The 13756-nt window shown below is 41.8% G+C and overlaps 1 protein-coding gene across 1 annotated transcript; it reads left to right on the top strand.

Moving 5' to 3' along the window:
• Positions 1-10895: 10895 nt before the first annotated feature.
• On the top strand, positions 10896-11792 carry LOC140455066 (probable G-protein coupled receptor 139). The gene has a single exon (XM_072549731.1). The coding sequence runs from the start codon at positions 10896-10898 to the stop codon at positions 11790-11792; it is 897 nt and encodes a 298-aa protein (XP_072405832.1).
• The last annotated feature ends 1964 nt before the right edge of the window (positions 11793-13756 follow it).

Here is a 13756-nt window from a genome sequence, read left to right as displayed (position 1 = left end):
CCTCTCTCTCATCAAGAGACACATACACAAGTTAACACTGTTAAAAAAATGCTTGAGATTTCCCCAGCTGTATCTACTTGGACTATTAATACAGCTTAAAACTATTTTCCAAATTTAATGGCCTGGGGACTTTCAAATTTTTATGTCGTTTTGCCAGTGTGGATATTTTCTCTTTGAATTGAACCTGCTTGAGCTCCCTCACCTTCTACCTTGAGCTGGGTCGTAAATCTGAGATTAAGCACTTCAGCAAATACCTCATAAGGGAGCTTGTCAAATCACTTATCTTAAGTCGCATGATTTCTCACAAATGTTGTTTTGACTGAATGCGAAAATAATGGTTTTCTGGCACTTAGTAAAAACAAGGCTCCTTCACAGAATGGAAATCAAAGTCCCGTGGAGCATTACTTTCGAACTCAAATGTTTAGAAATGTAAGTAATGCTTTGAAAATTTTTATCAATGTCTCGTGCACGTGTCAATCTTGATGTGAAGCAGTAAGCATTAATGGTCAGCCGATATGTACCCAGAGCTGAACTGATTCAATTCAAGTGCTTTCAATCTATTACTGATTTTGCTTCTTGTTTTCTGATTCATTGCACATGATCGTTGGGGGAAATGCTTCAAATCACAAATAGTCCAACAGTGCTGTAAGTCGTGTCTGTGCATGGTGTTTAAATGCAGGACACATCTTGTAAATTAATGAATAATTTATGGCTGGTACATTGCAGAGCACAAGCAACTTTTCCAAGTAAATATTCATACACATTCACACGACCATCACTGACAATTCCACTGCTAGAATCTCAGGGACTCCCTCTTACTGCAACTCCCAGGTCATTTCCTCTGCCCTGAAGCTCTTCAGCCATGTCCTGAAACAAACTCGCTACCACAGCCACATTTGCTTCCTCAGTGTCTGCCTCCCTAACCAACTCGTCCCACACGGACTCCAGACCACCTTTAAACCAGCAGAGCTCGGAACCAAACAGGACAAACAGTACAGACTACAGATTCAAAAACACCAGCAACGGTTCTCCTTCAAGATCCTCCGCTCCATGCTCGCAGCAATGTGCCAGCACCTAACCACTCTACAGTCAGCCATGTCTCAGCTGAGGGCCACACTCTCTCAGAATTGTAAAGGACTCCTTCTGTACTACATCCTCAGGCGAAATCATACTCTCAACAAACAGTATTTCAACTTCATCTCAAACATCAAAAACTGTAAGTACAACAAACTTTTATTTACACACCTTCATAACCAGTGCTCCTGAAACATTCCAGTAGATTGCCCCGGCCACTGGAACTGCTCGGACACCATTTGCCACGCGGCTTGTGCAGCCACCATCCCCACGCTGATTGATGATGTCACCTCCGCCCCCATCATGGCCGCTTCCACAGCCACTTCTGTCCCTCACAATTCCTCATGCACCACATGTTACATCACTTCCACCCCTCACATCATCGCTGATGTACACGCTCAGTGACTTCCGCGCCCCTTACTGCCATGTTTGCCACCACTTCCGACCCCATCAACGGGCTTCACCTGCATTCTGCTGACACAACCCTCACAGATCCCTCTGTCACCATCCCTGCCTCCCAGAACCCTGAGGGGAACACCACCCCTGCTCATGACTTTACCCCCATTCCCCCACCACCACACCCACTCCAGATCCCAGATCCCTGCCAGGTTTTCACCATTCCCCCTGACCTCCCCATCACTGAGAACAAACATTCAGTCCTCAGCAAAGGCCTCACCTTCATCCCCCTCCGCCCACGCATCAATGAATTTAACAGACGCTGTGACGTCACCTGTATTCCTGATGAAGCGCCATTGCCCAAAACGTCGATTTCACTACTTCTCGTATGATGCTGTGCTTTTCCAGCACCACTCTAATCTACTCCCTTATGTTTCAATGCCAACATCATGACATTTACTGCTGGCAAGCATCATAAACAAGTTGCTTAGTCAATGGGCCAAGACTGGTCAATCCATGAAGAGTGCCCTCCTCCTGAACCCTCAATGCTTATCACCCCACCAAGATAACCCCAGTTCGGAGAGCAATAGGACACCAACGTTTACTTGGAGATATCCAGCCACAGGAACGATCAAGAAGCTCAAATGTTCTCGATGGGGTGGACACTTGAGATCGGAAGCCAAAGCAGAAACCACAGGCCGAATCTTAGCAGGCCTGGCGCCATCTGTGGAGAGAAAGCAGCTTTTATGATTTGAGTTCAGTGCTACTTCTTCAGTCCCTTCTTCGACAGGGTACCTTGCATGTCAATGCCTTATTTGTCAGTGTCACAAAACAGCTGCTGCATTACCAGCTCCTTTTGGCAGCAACAACTGTGATACATGGGCATCCTGCAGGAACTCATTTCGATTCATTCCAGTCCATGTGGAACAATGAAGGAGCTGACGAAGTCTTCTCTCTTTCTGTCACCATATTTGTCCCATTCTTTCTTATCCACGATTCCCCTCTCTCCACCAGTCTGTCCCTCTTTCTTTCTTTCTCTCTCTCTCTCTCTGTCTCTCCATGACCGCAGCCACTACTTTGTCCCTCTCTACCTTTCTTGTATTTCTTTCGCTTTCTCTGCCCTGCTGTCTCCGCTGTACCATCCCCCGTCTCTCTCTCACCTACTCTCTGTCTGTTCCTTTCTCTCCACAAATGCTTCCTGACCTGACATATATTTATCATATTGTATGTTGTTATTTCAGATTCTTGAGATTTTTTTCTTGTTTCTAAATTCAACTAATCTGAATGCAGTAACGTAATGATACCCTGCTGAAATATCTGCTCATAATTTAACTCCAGTTGATCTTATTTCTTTCTTTGTTCGGTTTACATGTATTGCACACTTGCCTTCTGAATTGACAGCAACCAGAGTCCAAACAAATCAATAAGTGAGTTTCAGTTTTTCTGATTAGTCACCCTTCTCCTGAGCAAAAGATTATCCAAGTTGCAAATGAGTTTTTGGGTTCCTGAAACCATTTTAGCTGAAAGGAGTATTAATTTTTCCTGTAATTTGCGTGGCTGTTGGTTACTTTCTCAATGAATCCAAAGTGACTCTGACAGGATAGAAGGAATTCTCCATCGTGTGAGTGAATGCATAATGTCATCGACAGTGCTTTGATCACGTTATAAAACTGCTTGAGCAAGGTATGTTGCTCGGATAGCAAAGCAGCTATAACTATGTTCCTTTGTCACCAGCATGTACATAGGTATAATTGCAGCGTTAAATGTGATGGTTGTTGTTCTGATAACATCTAGAATGCAAACAGTGGTCACCTGCGAATCAAGTCCCACTAATCTCAGAGTCATTGTAAAGTTTAAAGATTCTAAAGTGCAAATTTATTTCTTTGCATTCAATTCCTCATGTAGTGTATGGTAACATTCTATTTGTTTTTTCAATGTCTTGCTATACCAGAAAACTACCATTTTGCAATTCAACTACTAGGACATCCAGATTCCTCTCCATCTGAGAGCTCAACCTTCTCATCATTTAGAAAATATTTTTTCTCTTCCTGCCAAAATTGACAATGACATAATTTTTAAATGTTAAATTCTGTATTCGATATTATTGACAGTGCTTCATTTATTTATTGTCTTTGTAGCCTCTTCACGCCTCAACATTAACCTTTCAACGTATTTTTGTCAAAACAGCAAATATAACAGTCATAATTTTAGATCATTTGACCAAGTTACTTGCAATAATCATGAATAATTCAGGCCTTAGAACTGATCCCTGCCATGCACAACTTGCCATATATTCACACGCAGAAAATAATTCCGACTTATACAATTTGCCTGCTTTTCTTTTGCATGGCAAATCATACTGTCTGTTCTCCCCGACAACCTGGGCTGTCATTTTCTGCACAAACTTTGATTGAACACCTTATCAAATATTGCCTGGATATCTAAGCAGAGTATAGCCACTGGCACAACTTCATAGTACATATTCCTTTCTAAAAGAACTCCAATAAGTCCATTAAGGATGACTGCATTGTTCAAAACCATTATGCTTCTGCCCAATCAAACCTTATATGTTCAATCTCTCCTGCAAAAATAACTTTTAACATTGTCTATCAAACATTTGTCTGTGTCTTGGTCGTCAAGGTGCTCAAGATGCTACCCATTTCCTTCTTAATATGTTGTTCATCAAGTGATAACTCTCAGGGAATTATAAAGCTGTCGAATCAAACATATGTACAACACCCAAACAGATCTTTGGTCCAACTCGGCCATGCCAACCAAATATGCGAAATCAATTTAATCCCTTTGCCAGCACTTGGCCCATACTTAAATCCTTCTTTTTCAGATATACATCCAGATGTCTTTTAAAATCTTTAGCTGTACCAGCCTTCAATACTTCCTCTGGCAGCTCATTCCATACACGCACCACATTCTGCGTCAAACATTTGCCTTTTCCATCCCTTTTAAATTTCTCACGTCTCATCATAAGTCTACGCCCTATAGTTCTGGACTCACCCACTCCAAGGAATAAAACCCTGTCTATTCAACCGACCCTTGTCAATCATGATTTTACAAATCGCTACAAAGTCATCCCTTAGCTTCCGACGCTCCAGGGAAAATAATACAGCCCATTCATACTCAGTGGTTGTTCTGACTCAAAAGCTAACTAGGCTGTTTAGTGTAACTGTCTCAATCAAGGAATTAAACTTCCATCAGAATAAATTGACGAAACAAGACAGTTTTTCTCTCTTTCTTCATCCGATGTAATGATTTTTTTACAATTGAAGATTGTCAGAAAAGTCAATTTCCAAATCATGTTCCTTTTCTGAACACTTGCCCACTACCTACCCACCGCCAACACACGTCCCTGACCACAAACAACTCGTTTAATTCGACAAGCCTGCGATAAGCTACAAGTAAGGAAGTATCTCGGGTGTTCGTATTTCCGATGATTCACCCGCAGTGAAAGAAATGTTTTTGAACTAGCCAGACCATTTTGCAAAGTTGGAATCAATAGGGACTCGTTGTCCTATTCCCAATGCAAATTCACCGTTTTATTAGTCAATCTTTAATCCAACTCTGTGTGCTGGAACTGAATTGAAATCTGCATGCTTGCCTAAAAATCAGATTTCACTAATTCAGCAGTTATATAATCAGCAATTGTTCGTGACCGACTTGCTCCTGATGTTTAACTCAGCAGTTTGGGGAATGTAATAAAATCGACTCCTTTTAAAATAAAAGATGCAAAGCCTGTGTTGGTCTGATTCATTTTATCAAGAGTTGAGGAGGAATGTGCCCTCCACTGCTCAACTAATTTTTTAATAGCCATTTCCTTTCCAGATTCACTCCACTCTGAGGACAACCCCATAACTGCAATTGGTATCCCTCCTAAAGCGGATTTCTATGTCTAATATTACTTCAATGGGTGCATGCAGGAATGTCGAAGATGCTTCCTCGAGTTGGACAGTGTCAAATGAAATGTCATCGTGTTTGGAAATGTGGTAGCAGATATAATACAGGGACGAAGTGATATTTCTTACCACAAGAAGCATGAATCTGAGCAATGTGCGCTGGATGCTTCAACATTCACAGGAAATGGACAGATTTTTTGTTATCAATATCTTAATAAATATTTCATCTTGTGCCTAAGACGAAATGGAAAATTCTGTGACATGGACGAGTTCTTTCAGAAGTTCATCCTAAATTTCAGCAATAACATGGCACCTTCCAGAAACGTTTGTCAGAAAAGAAAACCACTTGATTGGACACAGGAGAGTGAGAGGGGTTATGACAACTTGAAAGTTGTGCTGACAACTGCATTTAGTTTTAGCAATAACCCAAATTTTGTGAAGCCATGCAAACTGACTGCGGATGCCAGAAAAATTGATAAGGTGTCATTTTACTGCAAGAATATGAGGTGGGGGTTGAGCTTGTGAACATGGACGCAAAACTCAGTCATTCAGCACTTAGAATTTGCTGTGCCATTCAAAAAGTTATTGGCTGATTTGATTTGAACATGAAGTCTCCGTTCCAGCATGTTTTGATGATCTTCATCCCAGTGATAATCAAAAATCTATCTACTTACAGGTTAAAATAAAACGTAAGAATTCTACATTACATATACTTTTTGAGGCACGGAATGTCCAAACTTACATTCCTTTCAGATAAATCAGTTCTCACCATTACTGTCTAAATGAACCACACCTTATTTTGCAACCCTTGCTCTGATGTTCGGATCAGTGGAGGGTAGGGCTACTCTGTCATTTTTCAAAAAAAAGTCTGTTTTTCAATCATGTCTGCAGCATTATTGAAAAGAGACACCGAGGCTTTTGTTGTCTCTGCAAAGGTTCGCAATGTACACATTCAAATTTCTTATGGTCTCATGGCCTAAATGACTTTTGACAGACTTACTCATATTGACAACAATCCTTTCGTGCTTTCTTTGCTTTAGGAGAACTTGTGTATAAAAAGAAATGAAGTTTCTGGAAGTTTGATAATGCAGCTGTATAATATAAAAGCCATTCATTTTGCTGGAAAGAACAACATTTTAATGGACATTTTGGCAAAAGCTAATGTGAATTAAACCACTGTGTTAAAACGTCCTGATTGAAGCAGCTTTAAGTGTAATATCACTGCTCTGGCAATTAATGTGTTTCATTTCATTAACTTTGGTGAGCCATAGAAATCATGTCAGAAAGTTCTTTCGAATGCTATGTCAAACTACCTCTTAAGAATGCCTTTCCATTGTTCAACAGATGCATTAGATCACTAGAGAAAGAGAAGAGCAAGATTAGAAAGTTACAACTGGGGTCAGACATGGCACTGTTGTACAATCTCTCACGCTGGGCTACTTGGCCTGGTTCCAAGTCTCAGTTTCTCCACAGCCCTCTCCTTGCACACGTTGATTTAAACGGTGGAAACGTGATGCTTTGTACCGACCTGACGGAAAACATAACTCTCCGCATCGAATTAAAGTTAACCCAAAATAATTAGGTCTCGCGTGTTTCTCCAAGAGATTAGTGCCTCTGGAAGTTGGGAGTCATTATCCCTGATTCTCTCTGGATCACAGAGCTCACTTTAAATTCTCCGCAGTGACTTGTTTGTTGTGAATAGTGTGTTTAATGAGATCTGCTCACTCCCTCATAGAGGATTGGCTTCTATATAAGTCAAGTGCCTTTCAATGCTTTGCCTCATTTTGAATGCTTCCACTTTCAACTGAAAATGGGATCACAGGCACTTCCGATGGAAATTCTCTTTCCTTTTCTTGCAATCGTTGGAATTCCTGGTAAGTGGTTAAAAGTTCTGTGACATTTTTATTGCTGGTTCTGCGTTGAATTTCGTTTCAGCAATTTGCAGCTGTACCGCACGAATTCATCTCCTGCATATTTGCTGCGTTTACCTGTTCTTCATTAATATCAGATTCAATTTGAGTGCAATTTGCCCTCTCCCACCCTCTGGTTTGGAAACACCTGCGTTTAGCCTGAACAAAGAAGATAGCAATGAAATGAAATAGATTTAGCTGCAGTGAATTGGATGGATAGATTGACAGAAATGCTTGCAATGGCAGACATTTAAGGGACTAATTCATGAGTCTTGGCAAAAACAAAATATATCCCAGTAAGGAGGAAAGATTCCACAAGTGCGATAAACCCAATATGTTAAACAAAGGAAGGTCAGAAGCATATTGAGTTGAAAGATAAAGCACGCACAGGTGCAGAAATCCGGCCTGCAAATTGAGGTAAATTCAGAAGTCAGCAAAGGAGGACTGACAAGAGAGAGAAAATAAACTGAGAGCCAGCTAACAAGGAATATAAACACTGACTGACTGAAAGAGCTTTTTATAATATGTAAAAAGGAAGATAGCGAAAATGAATTGAGGAGATAATCACAAGGTACAAGGAAATGGTAGGGGGCTTACAGAGATATTTTGCATCACACTTTGCAGTGACATTGATTCTAAAGAATATAGTGGAGAAACTGATGCCCACCTCAATCACTAAAGAAGGAGGATGAGACAACCTAATGATGTTAAAGACAAATAAGTTCCGTAGCCCTGATGGCTTGCAACCTCAGATGAAAAAAACGTATGTACATAAATAATGAATGCATGAGATGAGATTCCCGACAGTATGGAAAGAGGCCCTTTGACCCAACACGTCCACGCTGACCCTCCAAAGAGTAACTCATCCCCTTAAATTTACCACTGATTAATGCACCTAACACTATGGGCAATTGAGCATGGCCAATTCACTTGACCTTCACATCTTTGGATTGAAAGAGGAGACCTGCATAGAGACGAGGAGAATTTGCAAACGCCAGTCATGTAGTCACCTAAAGTGGGATTTGAAGCCAGGTCCCTGGCGCTGTGAGGTTGCAGTGCTAGCCAATGAGCCACCATGCCACATCATCTGAAATTTCCCAAAATCCTTGGAATTGGAGTAGTACAGAATTAACAGTTTCATGCCAGCTGTATTCAAAAGGCGGGGGGAGGTGTGAGCAAAGAATGAATGTATCTATCATTGAAAAATTATTGGAATCTGTTACTAAAGATGGGATAGCACTATATTTGAAAAAAATATTAATCTCATCCAGCAGACAGGACAGCTTTATGAAAGTGAAATTTTGTCTGACAAATTGATTTGATTGTTTTGAGGAAGACTCAACCAGAATAGATATAAAGGCAACTGTAGATATGTTCTACTTGACGTTTCATAATCCCCTCAACAAGGTAGCCACCGAAGGTTCAACCATTAAATAAGATCCCCATGCTATTGGAGGTCGTGCATTGTTATGGATAGAGAATTGGCCACACGCCAAGAAGTAATGATTGAGGATTAGGGTTTCTATTGAGTTTGGCGTTCTATGAACATTGGTGTTCCACCGGGATCTGGGACTGCAACTCTTTACCGTATCCATTCATGGCTTGAACGAAGAAAGTGAATGCACGACAGCCAAATTTGCAGATGACCCCAAACATAAGTTGAAAGGCAGATTATGAGAGGGACATCAGCGGTTTACAGCGAGATATTGATGGGGATTGCGGGCAACAAGTCGGCAAATGGAGTCAAACATGTGATCACGTGAAGATGTTCATTCTGGAAAGTCGAACAAGAGACAAAGTTGTATTTAATGAGAGAAAAGAAACTGCAGAAAGCTGGAAAACAAAGGGATACTAATGCATCGAACATACAAAGCTCGCACACACACGTGCAGACGGTAATCTTGAAGGAAATGGAATGTTAACCCTAATTTTAAGAGTTGATTTGATTTATTTTAGTCGCATGTACCTCAGTACAGTTTAAAAAAAAGTTTGTTTTGCGAGTAGTACGGAGAGATCATAGCAAAGAATACCATACAGACCATGGGTGTTCAGATGATCTGCAACATACAGGTTACAAATGCACAAGAATTTTGCAACACAAGATCAACATTAACAAAGTCAACATTATTTGAAGTCAGAGAGATCATTCAGCACTGAAATACTCAGTAGCTTTTCTTGAGCCTGTTCATCTGTGTGTTCAAGTTGGAGTGTAAGAGTAGGGAAGTCTTACTGCTATTGTACAAGGAGTTGGTGAGACCAGATCAGGATTTCTGTGAACAGTTTTGATTCTCTTATTGAAAGAAAGGTACCATTTCATAAAAGGCAGATCAAAGAGGGATTTTTAGGTTCATCACATATATGGAGGGAATGTACAATGACTGAAGGCTAAGCGTTTTGGGAGTCCACTGAATGGATTTTAAAAGAACGAGAGGTGATCTCGTTTCGACATATCAGATTCTTCAGGGGCTTGTCAGGGTAAATGCTGTGAAGATGTTTCCACTGATGGGAGAGTGCTTTAATTTATCCTGCTTCCACCTGAAAATGGGATCAAGAGCACTTTCCGATGAAAATTGTCAATCTCATTCTTGCGATCCTTGAAATTTCTGTTAACTGGAGATGAGCTGTTGCGACATTCTTGTTGTCTGTTCTATTTTGCGAGAGCCAAAAGGGCATAGTCTCAGAAGAAAGAATTTTAGACAGAGGTGAGGAGGAACGCTTTCCCTCCAGGGGTTGTGAGCACTGAGGGAGCTAATGTAGGGAGGGTCCTTTTGTATATTTAATGCTGAAATCGACAGATTATTGATGACATTTTAAAAAGGAAACTTTTTTGACGGCCATTAACCAGAGAAAAGGAATGCTGGAACACATGGATTAGGAGTAGGAATAGACCAATTGGTCGTTTGAACACCTTCTGACTTTCGGGAAGATACTGGCTGATCTGAACGAGCTGCATCATCCCGCCTGCATTCCATGGGGTTCGACTCACTGGTGTATGCACAATTTATCCAACTCAGTCTAATCGGTCCAGTCCTCACGACCTTTTGAGGAAGAGGATTTTACATCATCACCATTCTCTGTGAGAATAAAAACCTCCTTATCTCTGTTTGAAAAGAGAAACTGTTCATCCTTAAACCGTGTCCCATTCTAAATATACTTCATCTCAAGCAGAAACTAGCTCCTGGTATTTTAATTTTTGTATTCCCATCAAGGTTTTAGATGTTTCAATGAGATCACGACATTCTTCTGGAATCAAACTCATGTAGGCATAACCTTTCTTCTCAAAACTAGACTTTAATCCTTGGAATGAGACAAATGAATCCTCTCTGAGCTGCTTCAAAAGCAATAAGATGTGTTTTCTTGAAACGGGAGATTTAGTGGTGCAAAGTGTTAACCAGTTTACATTATTCCTGAAATTGTCTAGCAATCACTCGAACCTTATCCCTTATCTTAACCCAATTATGCCCAGGACAGAGACCAAGGATTACAAATGAAATGTCATTGTTCTTCACAGTTGTAAAAGTATATAATTACCTCCAGCATCCCACAGTCTTGACTGGCAATAGCTGACAGTGTGCCTCCCTGATGGATTTTCTTTACAGCTAATGTGATGACAGTGCTGACTCTTTCCCAAGGGAAGTGCGGCCTTTCCGAAGGAATCACTCGTTACATGACTGCCATGGCAACGGGAGATCTGATGGTTCTAGTCTTCAACGTGATCGTGGGCGAGATCATCAGGGATTATTTCCCGGGTTCGCTGCTGAACTACACTCCGGCCTGCCGACTCAGTGTCTTCCTGCAAGGGTTCAGCCTCCAACTCTCCATCTGGTTTACCATCGCTTTCACCTTTGACCGCTTTGTAGCAATTTGCTGTGATAAATTAAAGGCGTGTTATTGCACGAAAAGAACAGCCAATATCGTTATAATCATCATGAGCGCTCTTAACATCATGGTCAACATACCCTTGCCTTTTCGCTATGAGCCCATTCATGTTCTGAACAATGTACAGTGGGGCTGCCGCACCGTCACTGGTTACCTCAGTTCACCAGCCTGGGCAGCTCACCGGTGGCTCACCAACATCTCAAACATGTTTGTTCCTATTCCCCTGCTGCTGCTGTTGAACTCTCTCACCGCCCGCCACATCCTAGTGGCCAGCAGAGCTCGCCGGGCTCTGAAGAGCAGCAGAGGTGGCGCTGGGAAAATGGGCGGAGACCCTGAGCTGAAGAGCAGAAGGACCTCCATTGTTCTGCTCTTCACCATCTCTGGATGCTTCATGGTGCTGTCGGCACCTATCACTGTCATTCACATCTGTGTCGGTGTAACCCACACAGTGAATTACCAAGGTTCAACTTCGCTCTATACGGCAATCAGGGTTGCGTTCCTGCTGATGTGCACCACCTCCTGTACAAACACCTGTATTTACGCACTGACCCAGAGAAGATTCAGAGAGGAGATGACACATGTTCTGACATTTCCATCCACCTTGCTGTGTAAACCACGTAAATAATTGACATTGACATGGAGGTGCTGAAGTAATGATAACTTCACTGGGCCAGTAATCCAGAAACCAAAGCTAAATCTTGGAGACTCAGTATCAAATAACATCATTCGTGAAATATTCATTCAATCAAATAGTATTTTTATGGTGACCGTCTGGCTGTTAGTTTTTGTCAAACAGAAAGCTAATTGCCTTCTCAGATCTAAGGGGCAGATTTGTGATATCTTTACCTGGTCGGTCTACCAGTGGCATCCGGGTAAAAACAAGGACTGCAGATGCTGGAAACCAGAATCTAAATTAGAGTGGTGCTGGAAAAGCACAGCAGGTCATGTAGCATCCGGTCCTGCTCCTCGGATGCTACATGACCTGCTGTGCTTTTCCAGCACCCCTCTAATTGAGATCAGTGGCATCATGCTTATGGCCATCTGGGTTACTAATTGTTGCTCTTTGGGCAATATATACCAACTTCACCGATGATAACAGTGTCTCAAATCAACAAAGTACATTTATGCCCTCATCTAATTTTTATAATTCTCAATAGAACCCATATGGTCCTGAAATCGGGGCGTACTCCCATCTATTTCAGAGTTGTGGTACAGTCACGGAAACAGACCCTTCAGTCAAACTTGTCCGTGCCTACCAGATATTCTAAACTAATCTAGTCCCATTTGCTGGCACTTGGCAAATTCCCTTTAAACCCTTCCTATTCATATACCCGTCCAGATGCCTTTTATGTTGTAATTGTACCAGTCTCCACCACTTGCTCTGGCAGCTCATTCCACACACGCAGCACACTCTGTGTGAAAAAGTTAGGTTCCTTTTAAATCTTACCTCTCTTACCCTAATGCTCTGTCCTGTACTTCTGGACTCTACTCCGCACCCCCCCCCACCGCCCATCCCACCAACCCCCCCAGGAAAAATGTCTATTTATTCTATCCATGCCCCTCATGATTTTGTACGCCCCTTTAAGTTCACCCCTAAACCTCTGATGCTCTCGGGAAAACAACCCCAGCCTATTGAACCACTCAATGCAGCTCAATCCCTGCAACCCTGGCAACATCCTTGTAAATCCTTTCTGAATAAATGACCAGCTTGGTTCAACCACCAGCAAATGTTGGGACTCACAATACATTTAAATCAGACGTTAGCAAGGCCACAATTATCGAGTTTAATGTGGGTTTGGCAGTTACATTGACAGTTTGCGGGTCATACTGATTTTGTTGAAGAGATTAATTAGCAAAATACCAGATACAAGTCACCAAAACTCCTATTCTCACACAAGTAGATGGGATACCTGAGGCTCATAAAGTCGCCAGTTTTTAGAGAGACGGAGTTCAACCAGCTGGAGGGAGAAGCAGGATAATGCTTCAATCTGCTAATATGATTTATCCACTTGGAATGATGACAAGGGTGGAAGGATGCGTACGATGGTGACGATACATCCTTTGAATGCACTGCTAGTCTCGTATGGATAGTGAGGATAAGGGATACTCTGACGGGTTTGACAGGAGTCTTCCTCTGCAGGTGCTATCAGATCGTCTGCATTTTTTCAGCACTTTGTTTCTATATCAGATGTCCAGCAGCTGTGGTACCTTGCTTTAGTGTTGATGTGTCTTTTGCAGAATGAGGAGAAAATAAGACGATAAGATGGTGGAGCAGAAGTAGGCCATTCAGCCGAGTGAGTAGGCTCCACAATTCAATGAGATTATGTTTGATAATCATCAAAAGATAGATTAGGAAATGAGGAGGTGCAACAAGTTTTGGGTGTCCTTGTACTCCAGTCCCTTAAACTAAACATGCAGTTGCGATAGGCAGTGAAAAAAGCAAAAGAAATGTTGACTTCATAACGGGACCATTTGCCGAATGGGACAGGGGTGACTTGCTGCAATTTTTCCAGCCTTGGTGCGACACACGTGGACTATTGTGTCGGACGTTTTGTCTCCTTATCTTATGAAGTATCTTTTGGTGATGGA

The sequence above is a fragment of the Chiloscyllium punctatum genome, chromosome 30 (genome assembly GCF_047496795.1).
Source record: "Chiloscyllium punctatum isolate Juve2018m chromosome 30, sChiPun1.3, whole genome shotgun sequence".
Classification (NCBI taxonomy): Eukaryota; Metazoa; Chordata; class Chondrichthyes; order Orectolobiformes; family Hemiscylliidae; genus Chiloscyllium; species Chiloscyllium punctatum.
Note: the sequence above shows the minus strand (reverse complement) of the source record. Positions and strands in the feature narration are given on the sequence as shown.